The 27,839-nt window shown below is 36.7% G+C and overlaps 2 protein-coding genes across 13 annotated transcripts in view; one reads left to right on the top strand and one right to left on the bottom strand.

The window, feature by feature from the left end:
- The window catches only part of ZNF236 (zinc finger protein 236), a 79,583-nt gene extending 64,750 nt beyond the window's left edge, over nucleotides 1–14,833 (top strand). For all 7 annotated transcript variants that reach the window (XM_071737014.1, XM_071737011.1, XM_071737017.1 and 4 more), the window contains 6 exons: nucleotides 60–241; nucleotides 1,880–2,011; nucleotides 5,107–5,304; nucleotides 7,543–7,672; nucleotides 12,447–12,623; nucleotides 13,047–14,833. In XM_071737014.1, coding sequence (XP_071593115.1) covers nucleotides 60–241; nucleotides 1,880–2,011; nucleotides 5,107–5,304; nucleotides 7,543–7,672; nucleotides 12,447–12,623; nucleotides 13,047–13,174 — 947 coding nt within the window. In that variant the 3' untranslated portion in view covers nucleotides 13,175–14,833. The remainder of the gene's footprint in view (nucleotides 1–59; nucleotides 242–1,879; nucleotides 2,012–5,106; nucleotides 5,305–7,542; nucleotides 7,673–12,446; nucleotides 12,624–13,046) is intronic.
- A 2,476-nt stretch (nucleotides 14,834–17,309) lies between these two features.
- Nucleotides 17,310–27,839, bottom strand: part of MBP (myelin basic protein) — a 115,610-nt gene continuing 105,080 nt past the window's right edge. For 5 of the 6 annotated variants that reach the window (XM_071737026.1, XM_071737027.1, XM_071737030.1 and 2 more), the window contains exons 5-9: nucleotides 24,482–24,586; nucleotides 23,211–23,246; nucleotides 22,621–22,653; nucleotides 21,522–21,647; nucleotides 17,310–19,104 (exon numbers count right to left, since the gene is read on the bottom strand). In XM_071737026.1, coding sequence (XP_071593127.1) covers nucleotides 19,048–19,104; nucleotides 21,522–21,647; nucleotides 22,621–22,653; nucleotides 23,211–23,246; nucleotides 24,482–24,586 — 357 coding nt within the window. In that variant the 3' untranslated portion in view covers nucleotides 17,310–19,047. The remainder of the gene's footprint in view (nucleotides 19,105–21,521; nucleotides 21,648–22,620; nucleotides 22,654–23,210; nucleotides 23,247–24,481; nucleotides 24,587–27,839) is intronic. The other variant, XM_071737032.1, reaches the window with a different exon arrangement.

The raw sequence follows: 27,839 nt of genomic DNA, 5'->3' as shown, positions 1-27,839 counted from the left end.
AGCTAAGATTTTACAAATGTAACAGGTAGGGGTTTTTTACTATTTTGCATATGTTCCAGAACTTAATACAACAGGTGGAACAAATCTTCAATCCACAACACCCATATCTCAGTCTACAGTTTCTGCCCAAAATTTGGTGATGTCTTCGTCAGGAGTTGGTAGTGTCACCTTGACTCTTGCTGACACTCAAGGAATGTTGTCAGGTGGTCTTGATGCAGTTACCCTTAATATCACTTCACAGGTAAGAAATGTTTTTTCTACTGAACTGACAAATGAACTGATGTTGCTGTCTTACAAGACAGGAGTTGGAAATTTAGCTTAAAAAATAATTTTGGCCTTTAAATACATAGTATTTGAGAAGTCAGGCAATTTCCTTCTTTCTGCCAATAATGCGTACGCAGTGCCATCTAGAAGCATAAACTAAACAGAAATACAGATATATTTTGCAGGTTGTTTGCATTTTTTTTCTTGCAGTGAACAGATAGGTTCTACCACTGAGATCAGTTTTTAGTGATAAACTCAACTGTGTACTTAATCACTATTCAGCAATGCAACTTCATATTCCTAAACTTGTGTTGTTTAACATGGTAAATTTTTCTTTTCTTCTTTGTGAACATGAGAACTGAAGAGCAGTTGTGATCATTTCTTGCATAGCAAATAACAGGACAGAATCTAAATTAAATTGACTGTCTTTAATAACAGATGGCATTGTAAGACATCCTGTAGGAACCTGTTGACTATGATCTCTCCAGTAGCTTTAGCATTACTTTTGTTTTAATCATAATTTAAGACTTCTAGTGGTGTCATCAAGAGCCAAAGACATGTTGACAAGTAGAATGCATTGAATGAGGAGAAAAAAAACCCAAACAATAAAAAAAATAATATTAAAAGATTGGAAAGGGAAAATTTAGGATCATTGTGTGATTGGCTTATCAGTATGGGTGGGACATCTGAAAACTTGGGCTGTTTCTTCTACTTTCTTGGGTTAACTAGATTTAGATTGATTTTATTTACTTTTTGACCCAACTGAAAATGTGTAAAAGCGTATAAATGAAAGACTATTTTTCTAGCATATGCTGTGATTAAACCTGGCAAAATCTGTGGGGATGATTATGTGCTGCAGTCTCTCTGCAATTATGCTCAGGAGAGAAAGAAAAGACTTCTTAAGTAGTTCTTACGACACATTTGCAATTTCTGACATTACAGAATAACAGAGCAACATGTCTTTTCCTTTCAGACTTAGTAATGTATGCTTGACTTTAAGACAAGAATAAATAAAAATGAAACAGTGTTTTAAGGACTATATAAACACAATTTGTGTTGCAGGAATCTTTAAATAGGTAGTACATAAAGATACTGACTTTCCTGGGGAAACTGAAAAGTCTTCAATGTAGAAATAGAAGCAGTGTGGATAGTAGTTGTGTATATTAATAAGTTATTTTGTGCCTTGTTTTAATGTATTTTGCAAGTAGGTTAATTAAGAGATTTTTTTTAAAAGGAAAATATTTTGATAAGACTAGGAAAGAAAGCTTGTTTAGCTTAGAGGGGTTAAAAAAAGTATCAACTGAAGAGACAAAGATGGGGAAGGCTGAGACATTCAGCAACTGATGCAAGTCTAGGAAAAATTAATCAGAACTGAATATATACTCTTACAGAATTCCAGCTGTTGTTAACCTTAAATTGGAAGACTTAACATGGAAAGAGAAAAGGAGAGAAAACAGTACTATTTCAGATAGGAATCTGGAATGGACTTTTTCAAGGGGAAGAAAAAAAAAAGTAGTTTTGAGGTACAAAAATAATTTACACTACTGCAATTAGCTGTTTTAATATAGTTACTGTACCTTGTTTGTTTTTTTTTCCCTTTTATCCCCTTTGACAGGGTCAGCAGTTCCCTGCTATACTCACAGATTCCAGTCTCGCCAGCCAAAGTGGGTCAGGCTCACAGCAAGTCATACTGGTGAGCCATACACCCCATTCAGCATCTGCAAATTCTGAGGAGATCACGTATCAGGTAGACACAATATATTTCTGTATCTTTTGTGAGTAAAGTACATTATTAATACAAAATACTGAAATGATTCCTCTGTATCCTGAAGTAAGAAGGGTGATTTCATTTGCAAATAAAAGTTTTGGGAAGAGGTTCATTGTGACTTCCTAGTCACCCAGCTTCTGTTTTAAGTTTTGAGTTAAAAACACTTTTCATATACAAAAAACAATGCAACTAGTAGTTCATTTCTTTATACAAATTACATAACCATTCTCTCAAGACTGACTGCTCAAAAAAATTCCAAGTTTGTAACTGGATAATGAAAACTGGCAAAACTCAGCTACACCTCTCCCATTCTCTTTTTGTATCAAAATTGCTAAACATAAAGTCTTTTTGACTTCTTATATATTTCAATTTCAATAGAAACTTTAATATATGTAGTATAGTACTAATATTTGAAAAAGTAGTTCAGACTTCTCTTGCTGAAGGCAAAATTAATGTTTTCAACCAAACTGGTAAAACAGAAAAAATGAGAGAGACAGGTGATGACCCACAATCAAGTGAAGAAGCGGTGGACTAGATGAGCAATATGTGGGCAAGTTGTGGCTGATACAGACAAGAGAAACTTCCAAAACAGTAAGGGCTGAAGAGAGTGGGCCTACCTTAAGTGTACTGTAGTAAAGGTGCTGAGATGACAATGTAATAGAGGAAACTTACAATGCTCTTCTTGGAAAAATTTTCACAACTGTGTCTCTCTCTGAAGTGCCCATACACTGGTGCATGCAGTATGGGGAAGAAACTGGAGGAATTAGAGGTTGCAGGGCTGCCATCTCATTGGAACCAGAGAGAAGGTGCTATACCTTGCAAACTAAAGCACTGCCATGGCTAGATTTGGGATCTTTAGGAAGGACCGGCTGGCAAGACGGGAGCAGGAATGCATGGAGCTCTGCCTGAATGGTTAGCTACCTGACACCCTATGGGTACCGATGGGCAGGCAGACCAACATGGGTGAATACTAGGCATCAGCTACAGATAGCCTGACTCTGAAAAAAGAGAAGATGAGATTTTCATCTTGGTCTTGGGCACCTTGTTTGGCTGACCCTTCTTGAGTAGAGGAGTTGGACTAGGTGATCTCAAGAGGCCCTTTCCAACCTAAACAAAACTGTGACTGTAGTCCACATGGGTTACTTCAACATGCTTAAGATCTGCCGGAAGGGCAACAGGGAATTGAGAAAATCTCTGGAGAAAATTCATGATAACTTCCTGGTAAGACCGAGAAGCCAGCAAGCAGAAGCATTCTTCAGAGCCTGGTAATTGCTAACTATGAAGAGCCGATTGAGTGCATGTTCAGCAGGTTTACAGGTGATAGCTGGAAGGAGTGGTTTGTTGACTGAATGGGTGTGCTGCCATGCAGAGGGGCATCAACAGGCTGGAGAATGGGCCAACAGGAACCTCACTAAGATCAGCAAAGGGAATTGCAAAGTCATATCCCTGGAGAAGAATAAGTAGAGTACACTGAGGGCATCAGGAAAGCAGCTTTTCTAGGAAGGACCAGGGGTACTGGTGGATGAGTGGTTGTCTGTGAGCCAGCAATGCAACGAGAATGGCAAAGAGCATCCCAGGGTTAAGAAGAATTAAGAAGAGTGCTGCCACCTGTCCAAGTGAGTTGATCCTTCTCCAGTGAAAACACAGTGTTGTGCTGAGTCCAGTCCTGGGGCCCCTAGTACAAGAAGGAGATGGATGTGTAGGGCTGAGTGCAGTGGAGGGCTACAGAATTGATTATTGGAACATGCAACATTGAAGGAACAGCTGAGAGAGGTGGGACTGTTTGCCATAAAAGAGAGCAGGCTCTGCCTGGGGCAGTTATCAATGTGCATAAATACATGATGGGTGATAGTAAAGGAGATGGACCTGGAGTCTTCTCAGTGATACCCAGTGAAAGGACAAGAGGCAATGGGCACACATTAAAATAAGTCAATTTGAGCACAAAGAAACTCTTTCACTGTGAGGCTTGTTGAACCCTAGAGGCAGCTGTCCAGAGAGGTTATAAAGTCTCCATCCTTGCTGATACTCAGAACATGTCCAGAATACACTCTGAGAGTGTGCTCTAGGCATACTGGAATGGGTGATCTCAAACCATCCCTTCCAACTGGAACTAATAGTGTTTTAAATACCACCTTTTGGGTGTGAATTTCACATTTGCATATGCTTATGAGTGTGAGCTTTTAACAGTGTTAGTGTTCAAATACTCTGTGAAGATGGATGTTTTCAAATTCAACATCAACATGTTTTCTTAGTCTTCTGAATTTAAAACCAGATCATCTTTCAGTATAAATGCTTTCATAAATCAAGGTGCCATTTCTTAAGGCTTATTATAATGACACTTGTCAAGTGTGACTTTGAGTAGTACTACTGTAATAACAGCCAAAATGTAGCACTAATGGTACACTAGTTTTCTGTCATTCTCTTTTATGTTGCTTGTGTTAGTCGTGCTGTGTTGATTGACCTTTCAACATTAATTCTTATGTTTATAAAGCTGAAGGATTTTGTGTTACTTTATTTGAAGAAAGTGAAATTTTTCCACAGACTCCTCATTCACTTAAAGCAAAAATGCAGCACAACCATATGGAAATTCTCTCAGCTTTTCACTGTGTTTCAGTGATTCTGGAACTTTATGGTGCTAGCTAAAAGCTTAACTTCCCTATGAAAATAGAGTCCCCACTGAAGAAACTTAACAAGCAGAAAATACTATTCTCTGTAAAGTCAGAGTTACACATTCTTTTTTGTCTGAAATGTTTGGTCTTTGAATTTTGTTCACTGAGACATTCGAGATGCTCATGAATCTAAAACTGAGTGTAGGAAAATATTAATACAAACATGTTCTTTTTAAAATGTGTAAACTTAATCTGTCCAGAGTTATATCTGTTTTCTTAAACTACATGTGTCATTATTAAGAGAAATTAGATACAAACTCATATAAAACTTATCTTCTTTGTGCTGGTAAGTTGCTTGCAAGTACTGTCAAAAATCAGTCACATTAAGATAGATTTTGAAAAATCAACCACTGTTGTGGATGTGCCTATGAAATTATTTGACAGTGTTTTTTTAAATTGTTACAGGTGACACAGGTTTCTCCTAATGTGACTAAAAGCAGTCAACCAGAAAAAGAAGGTCGTGTCCACCAGTGTTTTGAGTGTAATCAGACCTTTGCTTCAGCCACCACGTTGATGCACCATAGTAAAGAAGTTCATGGCAAAGAAAGAATACATGTTTGTCAGATCTGCAGTAAAGCTTTTAAGCGAGCAACACATCTCAAGGTATTTGGCAACAACTGTTGATTGCTCTGCTAACTCATTCTTTTGGACTTTTTGCAATATTAATGAAAAGGACCTAGTATCCCTTTACATTTCCTTTCCTTTTACAGTATGAGAGGTGTGCATCCAGGAGAGGGAGTCTAAGTGATAATCTATACACAGATAGAGTACCAGTTCCTGGACCACAGAGATAATTTTAATGCATATGTTGACTACAGAATGAAAAACCTGAATGTCTGTCATGCAAATAATAGTACTTTAAAAAGATTTTGGTTAATTTGCTTATGTATGTCATCACTGCTAATCCTGATTTCCAGATAAGCTTTTGGAATCATAGGAAGCTATCTGCTTTGTACTCTATAGTTTGATTTTTAAATGATCTGTCCTGTGAATAAAGTGGCATCTGCTGAGGAAGCATTTGTTTTAAAATATCCTTATATTAATGATCTCATCTAGTGATAATTTCTGTGTAGTTTTCTTTAAGTTATGAACAAGCTGATACTTCCAGCTATTTTCAAAAAATTGGTAGTATGCTTATGTTTTTTATGAGATTATAAAATGTTCCTGTTAGGCGTATTGGGCTACACTAGACAAGTGATAAGTCCAGGCTAGAATCATATGTCTGAGAGACAGAAAAAGTAAATGGTTTGAAGAAGTGTTTTACAAAAAGAGCAAACATTTAGTATAACTTGGCCAGAATTTTTCTTGCCTCCCAGAATTCATAGCAGGGAATTTCTGGAGGGAGAGGCAATGCCTTGATATTAAGTAGGTCTTAGGACAGCTTTTCAGTGGATTTTCTTTTACTTTATTAATTGTAATTTTAGGAATAGACTAGAGATATTCATAATTTTTATGAATAGACTAAAAAAGAATATCCACACACATTTTGGTAAGTGGACAATTACTCAGTGCTGTTTCACGTAAGTTCTTGATTACATTTTCAAATCAAATATGCTTGTATTTGCTTTATTTTGTGATCTGAACTGTATCTTGATATTTACAGAATCACAGATTCACAGAATGTCAGGGGTTGGAAAGAACCTCTGAAGATCAAGTCCAGTGTCCCTACCAGAGCAGGACCAAAACTAGGGCAGGCCACTCAGCAATGCATCCAGATAGGTCTGGAAAGTCTCCAGAGAAGGAGATTCCACAACCTCTCTGGGCAGCCTGTTCCAGGGCTCTGCAACCCTTACAGTAAAGAAATTCTTCCTCATCTTGAGGTTGAACTTCCGGTGCTCTACCTTGAATCCATTGCCCCTCATCCTGTCACAGGGCACAAGTGAGAAGAGGTTGTCCCTTCCTTATTGATGCCCAGCCCTCATATATATTGACTCACATTAATTAGATCTCTCAGTCTTCTCTCCAGACTAAAAAGCCCCAGGTCTCTCAGCCTTTCTACATAAGGCAGGTGTTCCAGTCCCTTAATTATCCTCATAGCCCTCCATTGTACTTTCTCAAGTAAATCCCTGCCCTCGTCTTTATAAAGAGGGTTAAATGAAGCATTTAATAGGTAACATAAGACATGCCTTTAAATTTATAAACCTTCTGGGCCCAGCATTAGTGAATTAAAAACACTGAAGTTAACACTGTTACTAATACTTCTTCATAAAGATAAGACAAGTTGTACCTTTGTTCTGCTTCCTTACCTGTAGTGAACTGAGTGATTTTTATTTTTTTGCTTAATTTAAGAGTTTGTTGTGAAGTAGTTCCATTTGCACGTTGACATTGTGTGGCTTCGTGTTGTGATAGTCCCCACTTTGAGTTCTCTGCAGTTTTACAAAGATACTTGGGCAGGCACGGAATTTGAATATGTATGGGTATATCAGGCAAGGAGGGCAAATGGATACTGAAGAGGGAAGGGAAAAAAATTCCAGTATTAACTTTAAAAATCTACAGTTGTCTGAAATCTGTATTTTTAAGTGGAAAAAGCATTTCACAAGCTCTTTTGCTTCATATGAATAGTGAGGGGACTAACGTATGGAAGAACCACAATGCATGTGGTTATTGACAGATTAATGCAAAGATACTGATTCATCACCCTTAGGAAGAAAGTCTGGATATACAAAAACAATTTCTCATTTAAAAGGAAAACAAAAAAAAGCAGATTGCCGTCTTCTTTGAGCTTGTTTACTGATGGTTAAGATCCTCTACTTTTGTCTCCAAAGTATGAATGTATTTCTACATTAAATACTGAATTTTTTTTTAATGGTCTGAAATGTATTTTTTTCTGTACTGGCTTAGGAACACATGCAAACCCACCAGGCTGGACCTTCACCAAGTTCCCAGAAGCCTAGACTGTTTAAATGTGATACTTGTGAAAAAGCTTTTGCTAAACCGAGTCAGCTGGAGAGACACAGTCGCATTCACACAGGTAACACTGGAAATTATTTTCATCTTGCAAGATTTTCTAACTAATGTATAGATGGGTGTTCTTTTCATTTGAAGTCCTTGCTCATGGTTTCAGGTAATGGCATTTGAATACTAACTTAAAAAAAAAAAAAAAAAAAAAAAAAGTAAATTTCTAACAAAAAGTATTTAGAAATTAAAATGAGAACCAGCAGATTTGAAATCTCAGTCTGTGATTTGTTTAGAGCCAGAACATCATGCTTAGTGGTGTGACTAAACTTCTCCATCTTTTGGCACTTTAAGTACAATAGGAGTAATGTGGATGCGTGAGCTTGTATCTGAAAGTCTTTTTTAATCTCTGAAAGAGATTAATGAAAGCAAAATTTTATATATTGTTTAAAGTGATGTAAAGAAACAGGATATGATCTTCTTTAAGCGTATAGGAGAATGTGTAAATGAGTGGGTGTGTTCAGTGAAGTTAAGTAAGAGACAGTCTTGAATGCCTATACAGACTGCTGTATGCAGTGTTTCCTTGTCATTGAACTATTAGGTAATCTATTTCTAATGCCAGTACTTCTAAATTTTTTTAATGTTGTTTTCTGCTTAATTATTTTCTTCAACTTTTATTCTATAAAAAGACTATACTGACTTTTGCCAGGGAGCATTTTTTCTAATAAAAGTGCAGGTTGCAGCCTCTGTGTTGTTACAAATTCAAAAAATTAACAGCTGTACTTTGATAGCCCAAATGCCCTCCTGTTTACCTCCTGTGTCTTAAGAACAGTGTTCTTAAGAACATGAGTTCTAAATATAGGAGTCAATTCTTCTAAACAACAACTCTCTTTTCCATACCACTGCTACAAATAAAAATGGCTGTTAGGGTTAAAAAGGATAGGGAAAAATTAACTGTGTTGCTAATAAACTGGAGAAGACCAGGAAATTTGACTGGTTGTGCTTGTAGCAGGAAAAGACTTCTGCAAAAGATTCTTTTCCAGAGAGTCACCTAGAGGTTTCTCTTCCCCCAGTATCAACTTCTGGTAGTTAGCTTTTGGATGCTTTTCATGTATTTAAAGCAAGATTCCTAATCTCTTACTCCAGTTATCTTGTTAACCCTGGCATTTTTTTCTTGGTTAGCATCACTTGCCATTCTTGGGTTATGTAATTTGAGCTTCATCTTTGAATGAATCTTAACTTTGCAGCTTTGTATTCTGTTTTTAGTAATAATAATTATGTAATTATATATAATTATATATTATATTAATAACAATTTTCTGAATTATAAACTTGCCTATATATTTATTTAAGTGGGAATGTTGTCATTTCATACGTCAAAACTTTTTTTTCTCTGGCTTTGAAAACTGCAGTCTTATATAAACACACCTATACTCTCACATGCGTTCTACTATGCTGTATCAAATGTTTATTCAGTAGTATATTTGAATTCTTTTTGTGTGTCTGTATGACATCTGATAGGCTGTTGATGTCCTGGTTTCACTGCCTGTATTGCTAATTTACATTATTTTAATGTGTCTTACGTGCTGGTCTGTCCATTAATTTATTTTCTCTTAGCTTTATAGGAAGTTCTTAAAGGTAGGGTTTGTTCTTTTTTATGAAGCAGTACATATGGTGGAGCTTCAGTTTGTATCTAAGGCTGTGTACTTCAATTTTATGAATAATAAATGACAAAAGGGCTTTTAGGGAAGACAGAAAAAAGTAGATGAAGCTGAAAACATGTTAAGATTGCCCAGTCTAGGAAGCTGCTTTAACTTCTCATACAGCAGTGTTCATATAGAAAAGTCGTTGTTAGATGATGTGTTCATACTTACTTTACCATTGTATGCAAGCACATACTGAGACATAACAAGTCAAGACAAGGTCATACTTATTCTGTCTGTACTTTCTTACTGTTTTCTGCAGTATATCATGAGGTTTGCAAACAGATTAATGTAGTCTGAAACTTGTTTTACCATGGAAAAAGAACAAAAATTATTCCATGATTCCAAATGTTGGGAGATGAATTAGATCAGGCCTATATGATGTGTAGCCTGCCGTGGCATTTTTTTGTGTTCTGTTAAAATGAATTTGGCTTATTTCAGTTGCCTGATTCAGCTTACGATATGTATACTGGCAAAGCTAAAGAAGGAAGAGTAATTGCAAGGGCTCTTGCTCTTTTGCCCGTGAGTATTTCAGCTTTGAGGTGTTGGAGTTTGCTAGACACCTGAAAGCCAGGGAGATCCCAGGACCTGACCCTGACTTCTCATATTTCATTCAGTTGCTGACAGCTCTGTAGCAGGAAAGGATAAAAGGTTTGACAGAGAGGATTGATCAACTCAGTGAATTTATTGTTGGAGTTCTTTTGCTAAGGGAATCCTGAAATGTGGGAATCCAGCAGGTTTAGAGATCTTGCATTGAGGGCATGGATAGATATAGGAGGTACTGGGCATAAAAAGCAAATGAAGAATGTGTATGTTCAATAAGCTGGAAAGGGATTACATCCTTATGTATCCAGTTGTGAAATACTGTAGTGTGAGTGATATGTGTTAATTATGACAACCAGAGAGCATTGTAGCAGGGGGAGATGTTTTCAGTGTGTATGAAATGGGTGAGACTTCTAATATTGGTGGGGGTTGTGTCATTGACTTTCAGCAGAACTTAACTCCTGGTAGGTAAGCAATACCTTGGTAGGGGTGATGGGTATTTGCAGCTATTTGTCAGCTTGCTGCATTCATTGCTGATCAATAAGTTGCAGTTACTGTAGTATGGGTGTGTGTGATTGAAGGTAGATACTCATCTAAGTATGAGAGGAAACTGATCTGGTCTACTGGAGCTGTTTTTATGTGTTTGGGGTCTCTGCTGACCCTGTGAATTGCCACTTAGTGGGCTGACTGCTTGTACTTCTTCGCCCCCCGCGCCAAGAGAAACGGTGACTGCTCTTCCTGAAAGTAAAACTGAAGAAGGGGAACAGCTGCTTGTGGTTATTATGGTAGAAAGAAACATTCTGGTCATATTTGGGGCAGCAAAAGAGCAGCAAGTTACAATCCAAGGAGATAAAAAGTTTTTAGACATTCCCCAGTAATTTGCTTTCTGCATAACTGACTGAAATAATACAGACTTCAAAAAAAGGGCAATGTTTTACTTAAAGAGTTTCACAAAATAATCTGAAAGGAAAGAAGGCCAGTTTCCTTTTTCCCTGCTTTGATTCATGGTACCCATTGTAATGGGCATAGTTCACTTCAGGAATTCAGTCTTCTCATGCATCTGTTTTTCATAAATCTGCACAATGATAGGAAAAGTTTTGGAATTACTTGTAATTTTCTCAGTAAATCCTCTTAATATTTTTGAGTTTCTTGTATTTGGGTGTGCATGTGCTGCAACAAACTCTATAACAATGCTGCTATATTTATATTCCTGTTGTCTGACATTGTTGAAACAGCTAATCAATCCACATGGTAGTCATTCTTTTAGAAGACAATGTTATAAAAATTTCCGAAGACAAAAAGTGTGAAAATTTGCTGCACAGAAGTTTTCAGATGGATGCTCTTAACATAAATTATGATAGGAAAGGCTAAAGTGTGTCTGATTGCTTTCTTAAAGGTATGGTCCTTGTCTGTAGGAAAGCATTTGTGATTTTTACCTTGATGAAACATTTTTTGAAACTTCTAATGAACAATACCTACTGAATCAGTGGCCAGGAAACAAATTATATCTCTGAATAGGTGTAAATATTTTGTATATTCAGATTTATTAGTGAAGAGAAGTTGGAAAAGTGTTGCTGAAAATAGAGGGAAACAGATGCTTCCAGTTTTACTGTTCATCTTAACAGAAAACCTGGAGTCAAAAGTACCTGAGGAAATGTAGATTTGACTTCAGAGTAGTGAAATCATTAATAACAAAAAAAGGAAGAACACTTCTGCATGATAAAGGAGATAGATTGTCTGAGAAGTTGGATTTAGCATGGAAGTTACAGTGCATGTGGTGACACTAACATACAAGTGATGAAGAGAGAAATTGGTCATTTTTAGGAGAATTGTAGAAGAGTGTTTATACTGCTGTGTTCGTGCTTTATTGTGCTAATAACACCATGTTTCTTTATGTTCAGAAAGTGCTTTTAGAAGTCTTAAATGACATACAGCAAGGCCTCTTGTGTTGATGTTGTGGTGTTGAGTGTTGAACCTAAGGTCTGCTTTTTCATATTATCAAATCTTTAAATATTTTTATAATTAATGTGTTCTTGAGTTTATATTTAGAGATTAGTAGTATTCTTGAAAATTTGGAACAATATGCCTTCTTTGCTAAGAGACAGAAAACACTAGTAGCTATTGGAATAGAGGGCCACAGGTACCATGTAGAATTACCAGAACTTTTTTAACACGTTCGACTTCCTAGTTTCTTGCAGACATCAGCTTTATTAATTCTAGAATATTCCTTTACGTGCATTATTCTAAATTATGTAAAAAGGTGATGTTTCCATTGAGTACAGAAAAGTCAACTGGGAATCTGATTTTTTGCAAGTGTATTACATAGTTTACTTAGATAAAAATTGGATAGGAAAGATAGCAATATCCGTGCTTTAGGACTTATGTAAATGGACTGACGTTTATATTTGGGATGTTTTGCTGATCATTTGGAGGCATAGCACTGTTTGGAGAGAGTCTCAAGGGAAGAGATCATGTCTGCTTAGTTCCTAGTTCATCTTAATTATTTTTCATAGAATGGAATAGAACTCATTTTTACTGAATACTACATTGTGTTTTCCTGTTGAAATGAGAACTTATTAAATATGTGTTTGTCTTTTATAAAAGGGGAACGACCATTTCAGTGTACGCTATGTGAAAAGGCTTTTAACCAGAAGAGTGCTCTTCAAGTCCACATGAAAAAGCATACAGGAGAGAGGCCTTTTAAATGTGATTACTGTACAATGGGATTTACACAGAAAAGCAATATGAAACTGCACATGAAACGGGCTCACGGTTACCCTGGTACGTAGCATAATGATAGTAATGCTGAGTGCAAAAAGACAGAGGCTCTAGTAGGAAAGCAAAAACCACTTCCCTTAAGTTATTAAAGGAGTTAGAAACTAAGACCAGAGTTGATAAGCTGGTAGTTGGAAATGCAACCCAAAACCCAGTTTGAAACAGATTGGTTACTGTTTTCTGGTACCATGTTTTTCATGTGGAGCTTTGTAGTGCAGAAATAGACAGTTCAAAAACTATTGCAGGAAAACGATTATATTAACTATTTTTAAATTATTTTTCTAAGACTTTCTAATGAATTTACAGAATCTGAAGTAGATGTGTAGTACTTTTTCCACGGCCATTCCTTTATTCACAAGTATCTTTGCATTTGTCTTACACCATACATCAAGTCATACTCACTCATCTTTTCCTCTTGTACTTTGGTAGGTCCTGTACAAGAGCCTGCTAGTCATCAAGAACAAGAAGGGGAAGATATTAGTCGTGCTCTGACTTTAGAAGAAGTGGTACAAGAATCTTCAAATGAATGGCAAAGTATAGGCAATGTTTTTCGATGACACCTTAAAATTTGGAAGCTAAAAATGTTTCTGGGACTCAAATTTCTCAAAAGAAATTTTCAGAAAAGTAAAAGATGATTTTACATTTAAAGCTTCAAGCATTGGAAATGTTAATAGAATAATATATTATAGTTTTTTTTTATTATTATTTACAAAAATTACCTAAAAGAATCATTCTTTTTTTTTAAGCTTGTTGAAGACTATTGGGGAAACATCGTTTAATCTGTGCTAAGTTGTCTGTGAATCAATGAACTCAGGTAATACTGTATACAGTTTCATCTTCTAATTCACAGCCAGTTTATCTATTTGAAAAATAAACTGGAACTTTATATCAGAATAGAATGATTCCCATTTTTAAAGGAGATGAAGAGTAACTTAATGGGAAAACTATGAAACTGTCAGCTTTCTTTTTTACATGTTTAAAGAAATAATTGAGGTTGGAAAAAAATGCTACAGAGTAGATGCATGCAGTATAAAATAGTTTTATGGGGGTTTTTTTTGTTGTTGGTTTTGTTTTGCTTTTTTTTACAAGCCACAAGAAAATGCTGTATTTCTGTTTAAGTTTTTCAAGTACATTTTAAGAATTTGTTGGAAAAAAGTAAAATGCCATGAACTTACAGCTTTTCTTGGCTTAAACTGGTCAGAGGGAGCATGTTCATTTCCATTCCAACCACAGAGACAGTTAGTTAGCTTTTGCATTAGAAGTCTGAGGTTTTAAACTCAGCAGTAATTATTTAAAGAGAATCCAAACTAGAAGAGGTTTCAATGAAAGACTCTTCTTTTATGTTTGCTGTATTGGATCAGCAGGTACATATCTCAGTATCTGTGGAAAACACAGCCATATACTGAATCTGGGAAGTAAACTTCAAATTTGTGTTAGCAGTAAGAAAGTTAGATGCACACTAGGTCACCTTTATTACACAGTATTCCCCACTGCTGTAAACAGTTATCATTACAAATCTGTAAATTCCTTGTTCTTTTCTTTGTGAATTTTGGAAACACTTTACTTTTATTTGTTGTTGCCTAAGTCATTGTTTCAGCAAAACTACCTAGTAGACTAAATAATGCTTTGAAAGGTGTCACTTAAGTATATTGGTAACAAAGAAACACTGGAGTAAAAACAGTCATCTTTTAGACATTCCAAAGACAGCAGCTCTTTTCTTATTTTTACTTTTTTCTTTTTAATTTTATTTATGTTACATATATATAGATATATATATGTGTGCTTATATGTATATATATATATATTTAAAGTTCTATGAGCCTCTGTGTGGCTGATCAGTATATTTTGTAAATACTAATACCAGTTGCAGGATGTTCATCTTTTCGGTTTGCTGCAAGTACTTCTAGATTGGTGGTGGATTTGTTGTACTATAATACAGAGCTGGATTTTAATTTACCTTCTGAAAGATAATTGCTCTCAGATCCAAAAAGCCCTTTCTGTAAATATTGTCTATACTTTGTGTATGATACAAACTAGTTATTTCAGAATGCTGAAGCAAGAAATCACTGTTGGTTTTCATGGGGCATCTCTTAATTCTTTTGTTAACTCTTTGGCATATGTATATAAGTAATATAGTTGGTGACATGAAAATAACACTTTTGTTATGTGAAATATTTAATTCAAGAATATGTTAAATAATATTACTTTTTTCCAAACTCTGTTTTGTGTGGTTTTTTTAAGCATTTGATTCCAGATTCTAGGAAATTCTAAAAGCTCCATTTACCGGAAGTACACGTGTCATTTTTTTATGTAAAGAATGAATGTGAAGTTCTTCCAGCAGGGCCTTTTCCTCCCAACAGCCTGTCACAGAATCACAGAATGGTTTGGATTGAATGGGGACTTGAAGGTCATCTCGTTCCAACCCTCCTGCCATGTGTAGGGACACCTCCCACTAGTCGAGGTTGCTCAAAGCCCTGTCTGACCTGGCCTTCAACACTTCCAGGGAGGAAGCATCCACAACTTCCCTGGGCAACCTGTGCCAGTGTCTCACCACCATCACTCTAAAGAATTTCTTCCTAATATCTCACCTAAATCCTACCGTCTTTCATCTTAAAACCATTACCCTTGTCCTGTCATTACATGCTGTTATGGAAAGCTCTTCCCCAGCTTTCCTTTAGGCCCCTTCAGGTACCCGAAGGTCTCCCCAGAGCCTTCTCTTCTCCAGGTTGAACAAGCCCAACTCTCAGCCTGTTTTCACAGGAGAGGTGTTCCAGCCCTCTGATCATCTTTGTGGCCTTCTTCTGGAGTCCTTCCAACAGCTCCATGTCCTTTTGTTGGAGACTCAAGAACTGGACACAGTGCTCCAGGTGGGATCTCACAAGAGCAGAGTAGGGGGGCAGAATCACCTCCCTTGACCTTCTGGCCATGGTTCTTTGCTGCCACCCAGGGTACGCTTGGCTTTTTGGGCTGCAAGCACACACTGCTGGGTCCTGTTGAGCTTATCAACAACCAGCACACCCAAATCCTTTTTTCCAGGAATATTATTCAGTGTTTCAGCTGTTTAAGACACACTATTTTGCAGTTGTACCCAGTTTATCTGTAATAATATCATATAATGTGCTATGTTGCATGTAACGTATAAAACCCTCTCCCTCCTCTTGCAGAGAATGCAAAGCAAATTTTCATAGACTCCTAGAATGATTATGGTTGGAAAAGACCTTTAAGATCATAAAATTCGTTAGAGTTTATTTGCTGCCTAGAGGATGACATTTTCCAGAGGTTGCCAGATCCAATTTGACAGAAGATGATTGACAGCTGGTCACATCCAGATACAAATCCTTGTTCGTAATGGGAAGTCCCCACTTCTCAGAGTGTTATGTCTCAATTAGGGGCATTGAGTGTGTGCTACAAGTTCTGGAAGTGTTAAATAAGCACAGAAAGCTATGGAGTCAGCTGATGTTTTTCTTGAATTCCTTTTTCTATTCTAGCACTTGGAATCCTGTCAGTTACAGTAAAGTCTCGTAAAAAACTTTTTTGTAATGTGGTATTTGATTTGTTTGCCTGCATCCTCCTCCCTCTTGAACTTCAAGAATAATACACTCTTGAGTATCCTGACACAGAAGCTTTCATTGCCTGGGTTCCTTAGTAGGATTGAGTTGGAGGTTTTCAAAGCAGTGTATCTGCTGATTTCAGTACAGGCACTGTAAACAATAGATCGGTATTTACAAAAGCAATGTTGAAGTAAATGCATTTTCTTAGGAAACAGAAATAACTTTTCTTCAGAGGTTTGTTGGAAGAGTTACGTTTTGTGGTGGGTAAGTGAATAATGCTTGGGAATGTCTCCTTCCTGGTGTGATACAGTAGTAGGCTTACAGTAGTAGCCTCAGGCTTTTAGGCTTGTGTCTGCTCAAGTATTTCTTTTGTTTTACATCCATTCCTTCAGTGCAAGAAAGGACACTCCCAGTACTGGTTGTGCGTTCTTGTTTCAGGAAAAATCCTTTGCTTACAGATCAGATAGCTATTTTAACTGAATTTTTCAGCAAAAGTACTAGTGAGTAATTTAAAGCATAAGTTTCAGCTTAAGTTCCAGTATCTTTTGGGAGACTTGTGTTGGTAAAATAATGTTTTAATGTACCTTACCTTTCTTTCTATATGAAATACATTTTAAAATGCCACTTCCAGCTTCCAGAAAAGATGACAGAGGGGAAAGCAGTGATGATGGCAAGCAAGAAGTTTTGGTTAAATTCTGTAGTCCTACAGTGCAGTATTTTGAAATATGTATGTATGGGGTTTTTTTAACCATAAATATTCTTTCCCATTTTTGAAGCTGCTTTAAAATTAAGATTTTCAAATACGCAGCTGAAAGAAGATGCTTTGTGCTACACTTGGTTTACAAAGGGCAGGATTCAATTGGCTGTACATAGGCTAAAGGCCTTCTGGCCATTAGCTGCCACTCCACAAAGGCACTGGGCTCCTGTGTGATCCTGTCAGCCTTGTGAGCAATGCTAAGTCACCAGAATGTCACTGGGAGCTTCTGTGCAGGCAGCTGGGTCCTGGCTCCCCAAGTGTTGTTTTCTAGTATCTGAGCATTACTGATAAATTGTGGGGAAAAAAATAAAAAAAACAAATAAACCACCTCAGAGCTTTATATATCATGATCTTCTCTGTTGTAAAAGACAAAACTGGTCCAAGTTTCATTTCCAGTTGATTACTTTATTTCAATAATGAATATTTTTAAAAGCTATGTTCCTATAAGAACAATACGTATTCAAATTAAATCAACTACTATGTTGCAGAGTATGCATCTGAATGAAGCTACAATAGAAAAATACACATAGCAACCAGTGTAGGTAATAGAAGTTGTAATACGTATGTGTACGCTTAATAATTTTGGTGGTTTTGTTTTCTTTAGTCTATGTACTTTCTATCCTCTCATTTTTCATTGCTTTGTATTAAAGGACGCTGATTTAAACCTACAATAGATATAGATGTGAAATACAATTAACATACATATTTATAGGTAACTTGTACTGGGCACTTATTAGGAATGCAGTTTCAAACTGGGAAGCATTAACTGTAGTCTACAGCACACCAGCTAAAACTAAAAAAAGAACACAATTAATCAGACACTTAGATGACAGCTTGAAGAAATCGTAAGTTTCAGTAATAAAACAGTGCAATTCAGAAGAGCCTTTTATTTCCCTAAGTGTGGTTGGAAATTCCACTGCCAACACATTTGTTTTAGTAACTTGTGAACAATTAATACCTAAGTCTAACTCGGCTTAATTTCTTTCTATAAGGCAACTACAGTACAACAGTTAAATGTTCACAGTAGTTTACTATGAGTTTGCTTTGGTGCACTGCCCTTCGTAGGCATCCAGAGGTTATTCAGACACAAGATGAGCCTACTGACTATAACACTGCTGCAATACCAAGAGAAAGGTTTGAAATTCTCAACATAAGATGTGCAGGCTATCTGAGATACCAGTACTGAAGGGCTCTCTTTCAGAAATTAGACTTATTTGTTTCTATATTCATTTACTTATTTATTGTACTGCAAAGTTCAAGCTGTTGCAGCAGAGTTTGTGTGAAGCACCAGTGACGTCCAGTGGTCACTTGTGCGACCTTAGATGTTTCTTCTCTGGGAATATCCCTTGTTTCTTAACATTAGTCTAACTCAAATTTGAAATCCTCATTCTCTCCCTCATCTACTCTTAATTCTAATGGTTTGGATGCGATGAGCAATTCATGGTATGGACATAATTTCCCTATAACTGTTGCTCCGCATCATATTGATTCTACAACATCTGCCCCCTCCCACATTTCACATACCTTGAACTCCCAAAGTTTGGTGACCCTTTCCATGACTGCCTAATCCTGTTACAAAAATAAATTATTCTGTGAGTGAGAGAAGGAAGATTAAAACAAAAAAAAACCCAAATCAAAAAAAGTATTTGGATAAACAGTCCTTACAACTTCTGCACATGGTGGATTTCTTTTTTTAAGCAGCAGTGTCTCAGAAATTCACTAACAGCAGTGCTCAGTATCCAAGACATTAGCTCTTTATTTATAATTCTGATGTTCACTAAAACAAAACCAGAAGGCCTCAGCTTAAATTAGGTGCTTGGGAGAAATAATGAAGTCCAGCATACAGTTAGGGCATCCTGAAGAAGAATGAGTAAAGTCAGAGATCTTGTTACTTCACATAAAATAAGGAAAACATCTAGTAAAGCTACTTCTTGTGTTCCTTTCATTCAACTGTTGGTCAGGGATTGCCAATAGAAGTTTGTATCATCTACTGCACGCATAACCTAATTGGCATTAAGGTAATGGATTGCATCTATCTAGATAATTGTTGTAGTTGTTATTCATTTTAAGGCAATTACATTATGAAGCAGAGTACATGATCCTTGGGTGGCATCTTGGAGCTTCAGCGCCTAGCAACTGGGGAACCGGACCGAGATCCAGGTCGGGACCCAGAGCCTCCCTGTGAAAGGAAGAACAGAGTTAATTAAAAGGTGCTGGATATTTGGGGCTGTACATTGAAAAACATTAATCTCTAGTACAACACAGTTTTACATTTTAAATGTTATCCGATGAAAATGGCTTGCAGTAAGTTGCCAAATATTACTGGAATTTTCAATTCAAAGAGAGGATTGCTTTTCATGTATTTTCACATAGGAGTAATTTACTCTTGCCATATTGCTACAGGGCTAGGCAGTGTTTTGTGAATTATTTGTACGTGCATGTTCTTATTCAGGGTTCCCTAAAGAAAGCAATTTATTTACTTGGACATCTTGGAAATTTTCCCTTCTGTGGCTGTCCCCGAAGTGTTTGTATACTTAAAAAACCTGAAACCAAAACCAAAAATCTGCAGACCTTGCATACAAGGAGGAATAGTCTCACATCTGAAATAATTGAAACGTTATAGTTTTATTCTGTAATATTTATTAGGGTAAATTGTTAATGTGATTATGGCAATTTCAGCCTTGTGCATATACTCATATGCAAATGCTGGAAAGAAGAAAAGATAAAGGGCTGAAACCAGGCCTGTTTTTACAGGTAATAAGAAATCATCAAACTAGGAAAATAAACTTTGTGGCAATTCATAGATCTGCCCTTAAGCAGGTGCCCTAAAACACTACTTTAATTTTATTGCAAAGATGATCCATGCTGAAATTTTGCTGTTTCATTTTCAGAAATTATGATTGGGCTAACTGGGTAGGTTTTCCTAAGGCTTTAGCAATTTACTAGGCAAACATGTATTGGTGCACTTATGAAAACAGATGTGAGATACTGAGGTAATTGTTACTGTATGCAGTAACATTATGCTGATAACTGAACTGTTCACTTTAAAAAAAAACAGGTTTGTGTGTCCTTTGGGATTTCATTTCCTTTGTTTATATTCTTCTCATGTTTTAGTGCTCCCTCCTTAATTTTACTGAATGATTTCAAGGAAAATTAAGCAGAACAATTAGGGAATTGGCTTTTTTCTTTCAAAATTGTCTTAAAGTGTGTATAGCTTCTATATGGTAAAGACTGGAAAACTATATGAAGAAATAGCTACGAATGCCTCCTGCTATATCCAATCAAGTGAGTGTTATAATGGCTTGGGAAAGGCTATCTGAAAAGTAGAACAGGTATATAGATATCATCTGACACCTATAAATCCAAGCTAAAATACTTGATATGTGATGGCTATGTTAAAAAGAGAATATTGATTTTTTTGGAGAGATTATTATGTGACATTGTTGATGTTTGAAAAATTTGACAGGGAATGTCAGTATATAGCTATGATGGTTTTGATGTATCTGAATCCCATTAAAATGCTACAAGTGTGTGGCATAAAAATTAAACATAAGAGGAAATGCTTATTTTTCTACCTGGGCCTCTGAAAAGTTTATTCCCTTTCTTAAACTGCAAAATAAGAATTCTTACTATCTTCTTGAAGTTTGCAATCTGTCACTTGCTGCTGCATCTGTTTGAAAACCAGCTCTACAATGAAAGGTCTATACCCTAAAGCATTTAAAAGTGAAAAATGTGGGTTTGCTGCAGGTGATGGTGCTGCTTTGTCTCCTGTGGAAGATTTGTGAGAGTCTGTGAAGATCAGCTCTGCTAATGGGATCCCTGACCCATTTTGGGGTTGCTGCTTATTGTATCCTTCATGTGCAAGTAAGTATACTAGATGATCTTTTAGCTTTGAGGAAAGAGTGTCTTAGTTTCAAGCAGCTGCCAGTGAATATGATGTGCTTTCAACATGTCTTTTTCCTGGTATAGACTGTGAAAAATCATCGTGACTGACTTTTTTTTCCTGGTGTGTTTTCACTCAAAATAGTGAACTCAATCTGACCAAATGTTTCTTTTTCATATGACACAGTTCTGTAATTTGCCCAGCAATGCTGGGCAAACTGACATATTGTAGGAGTTCTCCCACCTGGGGTGGGAACAAGCAGGGACTCTTCAAGTCATTAGTGCACCTCAACAAAGTATTTGTCCAGCACTGCCTTGAGCTACCATTCTGTAGCTTACCAGTTCACTTTCCTTTTCATTATCATAAAGAATTTAAAATTGGCAGCATCAAGTGTGTCACCTCATTCATCTTCTGTGTTCCAAGTAATGTGCAAGTTCAGTAACAATACAGATCCTGGTGTGGGTTTTTGTGGGACTTGGAGGACTTACCTTCTTTCCTGATGGTAATTGACTGTATTTTTACCTTTGTTTCCTATCATGTAAATAGTTGTAAGGCCATGAGATAACCTTCTGGTTTATCCATGCAAGGCTAGTTCCTTCAGAAGCCTTAAGAAAATGTGGTTGTTTCAAACATGGCAGCTTCTGGAAAGGTTTGGCTTCTCTTTTTCCTTGACTCAATTTTTTGTACTTATAGTAAGTTCAATTGTACTTTACCAGTTTAAAGATTCTGGAAAGAGTGCCCTGGCCCTCATGATAGGATCCCTTATGTCCCTTATGAGCAGATTTATGCTCATAGAATTTTCCGCTTCCTCCATATCCTGGCTTGTGTCCTTCACCACCCTGCAAAGAAAGATTTTCATATGTATTGGAAATTACCACATTCAAATTATCATATGCACACTGTAATCTTTGTTTATCATCACTGAAATGTAACATTCAAATGAGAAATTTAGAGGTCTTGCAATAAAGTAATCTTTTACATAGTAAAGAAGGATGAAGGAAAGTGTCAGGAATTTATCTGAATATACTCATATCTAAGGGAAGCACCGATCTGGAAAAGAGGAATTAGTAATAAAAAAAATGGATACTCAAAAGGTTAACCTGCATGACAAAATTTTTCAATTTTGTGTGGTCTTAACATGTCAAACACATCAACATGTGTTCTTCCGATAGTGAAAGAAATGCTTAGTAACTTTAATATTTTTGTCTTAAAATGCAGGTAATTTACATGTCCGTCTCACATCAAATCAAACCTGTGGTAGAGAAGCAGAATTTAATTAGTTGTGAGATATAACTGTGGGAAGAACTTCTCTAACAAGTGTTTAGGCAGGTCACCTCTTACTGAAAGGGGTTGCAAGGCAAGGTGGGACAAAAATACATGAATTAGTGAGGGTGTTAATATTGCAGACTTTATTGCATAGGAACCATGGGAGCTGTGAAATAAGTACCCTTCCCATCCCAGCCTTCCCTCCCATTTTTGTCCTTTCCAGGAAAAGAAAAATGCAGCAGACGAATCTTCCAGGAGTCTTTAAGGGAAGAGAGCTTTGCCATGCAGTAGATTTTACTCCCTTCCTGCTAAAGCAAAAGAAATTATGGCTGCAAGGCTGTCAAGTGGCTGGATAAGAGCAAGCAACAGAATTGCCATCTAAAATGCTGTGGGAGAAGCAAGGAAAGGGCAACAGGAAAAGTAAAATAGCAAAATTGAGACAAAACAAAATTATCATGTTGCTACAGCAGCTTGAGGCAATAGAGCAAGATATGCTTTGGCCTGGTAAATAAAATGGTTGTTACTGAAAGCACAATCATCACCTACCCAGCTAAATCTGGTGAGGGATAATCCTCTTCCCTGTACATGCAAGAAATAGAAACAATGACATGATGATCACTATGGAACATAGCACCTGGGGCTACTATAGACAGAAGAAGATGAGAATGCAGGAAAAATAATGAAATACTGGCCAGATAACGAGAAAGGGGTTGAAAACAACAGTCAGTGTATTGTCATTCCATGAAAAAAAAAAAGGCAAAAATCTTTATAATTACAAGAGCTAACTTCACTAGCCATGGTTTGTTAAGTATTATGTATTTAAGAAGCCAGCTGAGTTTATGGTGAAAGGTTAGCACAGTTTCTGGTGGGTGAGGCTTCTTTGAAAGCACTACCTATTATATGTCTGTCACATAATGCACCCACAATATAAATTGAATTTTAAAATCTGTGTGAGTGGCTTGCAGCAAGACAGGAAGGGCATGAGGAAGAGAACTATGATTTTTCTGTCTTTGTCCCTTGCTTTAAATATTCCCAATGGTAACTTCAGAAAATGGACCAGGCTAGCAGTTGAACTGATATAAATTAGCCCAGAAAAAAAAATCTTGGACATTGAAAGAATCCCTGAAAATTCTTACCTTTGCTTGCATTGGGGGAGGTGTACGAGGTGAGACCTAAAAACCAGCACAAAAAAGGTTTTAAAACCAAGGCAACAATATATGTAAGGATTCATCAAGCCTCTTGTATATTATCTATGAGTTAATAGCCCTTATGTATCAGTTACTGTTTAATTTCATCCTCTTTATTGCCACATGACTATTTCAGAATGCTCATTAAAAAATGAATCAGAGGATGGGTAATTTTCCCATCATAAAAATGTTCTCATTATTGATGATTTTTAATTTTTTTTAAAGCTATTGCAGGTGCTACACTTCAGATCCAATGATGCCCTAGTTCTACTCCAAGCAGATAGCACGTTCCTTTCATTTTTTTGTTATCAACCTTTTATGTAGGTGGTTATTAAGAGAGACTGTGATACTTTATATACTTCTATCCTGTTTAAGTTACCATTGTGTTTTGGAGGTTCTTTATTTAGCATTTGGACATCAAATTACTGAGGCTTCTGTTTCAGGAAAAAACAACCAAAAAAAACAACTGACAAATAAATTTGGCAAGGCAACTTGTATGAATCAAAACAGGAGTATGGCAAGTGCAATATGTAGAGTCTCTCTTTCTGGATAGTCACTGTACAGTGTTTTAAATAGAATACTAAATGTCATCATGTATTTACACAATGCTCAAGAATTTAATACCTGAGGAAACGCCACCTTTCCTGGATATTTTCTTTGAAAACTCCTTATTGGTGTGAAACCAGCCTATTTCAGAGCTTGAATAAAATTGCTGTTATCTCTAAACGAAATCATCAGGAAAAAAAATGTTGGGCTGTTTTGCTTATGCTTTCAAATTATATCCAGAAGTATATGGTGTTTCATATTTGGGAGTGAATTTAGCATGTTCATTAAGTGCTATATAAGTAATTGGACTGAGAAGCTCCTGTTAGGGTTTGCCTAGAACACAATGGATTTTTGTTTCGTTTTAGTTAAAAGATGTACCTAAAAAAGCCAATGCTGTTGACAAACCCTGTGAATGGTGGAGCTTTATAATTGGAGTGGTTGTTGTTGAAATTTGTCTGTGGTGATGACCTACTTCTTTGTAGCATTTCAGTATTGTTTGTGTTTCCAGGTAAAAATTATTTTTGTTCCAAATGGCATGACGAGCAAAAAGGCACAGTACAACTTAGGAGGCTCAATATAATGGCTAATGATTGGCAGGGTAGTTTGTTACTACTCAAAAAAATCAAAAAGAAAATATTTCAGTCTAGTACATAATGAGAGGAGGGGGTACTTACAATGTTCTTGAAGAAGTGGACTACGGGGTTGTCATCACCGGGCCGGCCATGCTGAGCTCTCTGGGGGATGGAGCCTACGTGGTGAGCCCTGGCTGCATGTATATCCTGCAAAGCAGAACAGGCAGATCTCAGGTCAGCTGGGAAGAAAAGATAATCTGTGACTGTATGAAGAGACCAGGAACGAAAAGAAGAAAAAAATGCTTTGGAAAACTGCAGACTGCAATCTGAAGTTGCCAATGCAGTAGAGTTGTCAGTGGCACATACACAGTATGTTCATGGACATATGTTGTGCATATATATATATATATATATATGTATGTGTGTGCATGTTTTTAAAGTTACAGCCCACTGTGGAATTAAACCTGTTATTGGACAGTTCTGGTAACAGAAACCTTACAATTTTCCTTCTTTCATAACCATGATCATAGAATATAATTTTAGAAATGAAACCTAAAATGGAGAAAAATGTTGGGTGATTCTCCATGTGAGAGCAGGAATGGACCACTGATAATTATATAACTCTCAGTTCTCAAAGACTACAAAATGCAGCTAAACTGCAAGAGCAACTTTTTTTTTTTTTTTTCCTTAGAATGGGGGAATCAAATGAGACGGAGAATACTTTGTATTTTCAGTGGTGCTTCCTAAGCAATACAGAAAGTCCAGTAAGTGAAGGAAAAATAAATAAGCAAAGTAACACATCGTGAAGAGTGAATCCTTTGGTACTTAAAGCATGATGGATCTGTTGCAGTGAAAATAGTATCAAAAATTCTGTGTGGTTACTCCGATCTGGACAGAGGATGACAAAGTTTCAGAAAGAACTGTCATTTATGACTGACTCAAATTACATATGATTGCCCAGCATTGCACATGCAGAGGCACAAGGCTGCACATTTGGCACAACAGATCCTAAGCATGTTCTATGGGGAACAGAGAAGGGAGGAGAGAATTAACAGTGCCACAATGGTTCTCTTAGTGTAATGAATTCTCTGAGAATAATGGGAAGTATTGTGTGGATATTAAAAATTTTTATTGGGCTCTAAAGATGAAATAGAAATCCATAGTGAGACAGTAGCTGTCATAAGTACTTCCCTAGCAGCACAAACTGAATAAGTATTTGACTATAGAGCAGTATGAGTAGTTATTTTAAACATATTTTGCTTTCATCACATGTAGAAAACCATCGATCAGCTTGTCAGGGAAAAAGCTTAATCTGATTGTTGGAGTGGGACTCCTGGCTCATAAGTAGAGTAATTTTTGACAAATAAGTTAAAACCCATAGCACAGACTTTCAAAGGTTTGAAGAGTCTTTTTGCATTTTCGAGTGAAATCTGGTGACATCAGTAGCTTTCAGAATGCCCCAACTGCCTCAAGCTATTTCTACTAAAAAAGGCTGTGCAGAGATTTACATGACCTAAGACTCTTCACTAAAAGGTTTCATGAAACCATTTAGAGCTCCTGCTCACAGCTGCTGCATGGAAGTTTTATTTTTAAGCAAGTGGCGTCAGATGTACTGATCTTGCATGAACTAAATGGATTTATATTCTGTTGGATCATCTGGAAGGAGAGTCAGAAGTATCCATCTTCATGTGTGGCCTTTTAAGTTACATGAGAAGAAATGAAATTCAGATATAATGTTTATAAGTTTAATTTCTTTGGGGAAAAATGAACCAATGTAGAGATGTACTGTTTAAAAAGCAGGATTTTCTGAATTCTACTAGACCTCTGAGATTTCCATAGTGTTGGGCAGTCAGTCCAGCTCCTAATTCTGCAGCAGTTTTACTTTTTGTCACTAGTTCCAGTATTGCCAAAATATCCTTTGCTGCTGTGATCAGGAAGAGGGAGCCAGTAAGGTATTGAGTCTGTTTAGAACAAGTTAGTTTAGCTATGTATTTGTCTTTTTAATCTACATTCAAATGAAGCATACCTTGCCCTTTGGAACCAGCTGACTGCCTTGTCTTTAGGATAAATAACAAGATAAATACCATGGTGTGGCAGATCTAAATGTCTCCCATGGACAGAAGAAATTGGTCACTGTCTAATTGCAAACTGTTCTAGTATGTAAAGCAGCAAACTTCAAAATCAGATTTGATTGCATGTAGCCTCCAGTTCTGCAGTAGGCTATGGATTGCCCCCAGGCACAGAGAAAAGCTGGGATAATAGGTTTTTACAATTTAGATGAGGTGGAGTTTTCTGAAGTTAATATTCTGATCAATTATTAGGTGCTAATAGGTTGGCTCATTGGAAAGGTTACCATGCAGTAAATACAAAGTTTCTTCTGCCTGTGGGACCAAATGTCAGCATGGGCTTGGACTGGGTTCCCTTGGAAAGGGTATGAAGCAGCAGGGAGTCCAAAGCCATTTTTTAATGATGGTTCTCTGTGAGTTTAATATCATGTGTTTCCTGGTGTTACAAGGAAAGTGCATTCCTTTTATATTATCATTCCCCTGTGGTCAGAATCTTCAATATTATTCTCAGTTTGTGGCAGGTGATTACACATTTCCTTTCATTTTAATGTTGGAATTACTCTTACACCTGTAGTTTTTCCTATCAATTTTGGGGCTCCTAGGGGCAGGGAGTAAAATCTTCTGGGGTTTTGTGCTGAGATTGCTCACATTCATGATTTCTGAAAACTATTTCTCTCAGAAGAATAATAATTGATATCTATAGGTATTGAAAGTTAAATTTCAATGGATTCAGGTGATTCTTTGCTGAATGAAATAGAAAACAAGTCTGGTTGATTCTGTTAGGACAGGGGTGCTGAGGTGGTGGTTTATAATTGGACTTTTTTGAGTGAGCTCATCCATCAGTCATTGCACATTTCACTAGTATGTTCTAAAGACCACCATTTATCTTCACATATGCTTTAAGCCATTGATGTTAAATAATATTAGTACCAAAACCTAAAGGGAATACAGCAGAGCAACCCTGGTTTAGGAAGGGCTGACACTGGTTTGTTCTTTATTTGTGTTACAGGTCCCTGTTGCCTGGCAGCTGCAGAGGCCTCTCCCCACACCTCTTGAAATGTGGTCAGAAATTTCAGTCTTGAGAGCATTGACTGTGAAAAGCAAGGGTGGGTTCTGTATCTATATATTATGAAATGTACTTGCAAAGTATGAACCTGAATTCAGAGCCCTTGGGTACTGTTTGTGAAGTTTAAAAGAGAAGTGCCTCTGACTGTGCCCTTAAAAAAATTTTAAAAATTAATTCTAGAGTAACTGAATAGTTTGCAGTCATAAGTAGTCTTTCTTAAAAAAAATAAATAACTATAGATGAGAGAACTCAGCCTTTTCTGTTTCTAAGTCAACTTTATGTTTGAACTTAAAGGATCAGATCCCTGCTGAGCCAACTTTGTACTTTC

The sequence above is a fragment of the Heliangelus exortis genome, chromosome 2 (assembly GCF_036169615.1).
Source record: "Heliangelus exortis chromosome 2, bHelExo1.hap1, whole genome shotgun sequence".
Classification (NCBI taxonomy): domain Eukaryota; kingdom Metazoa; phylum Chordata; class Aves; order Apodiformes; family Trochilidae; genus Heliangelus; species Heliangelus exortis.
Note: the sequence above shows the minus strand (reverse complement) of the source record. Positions and strands in the feature narration are given on the sequence as shown.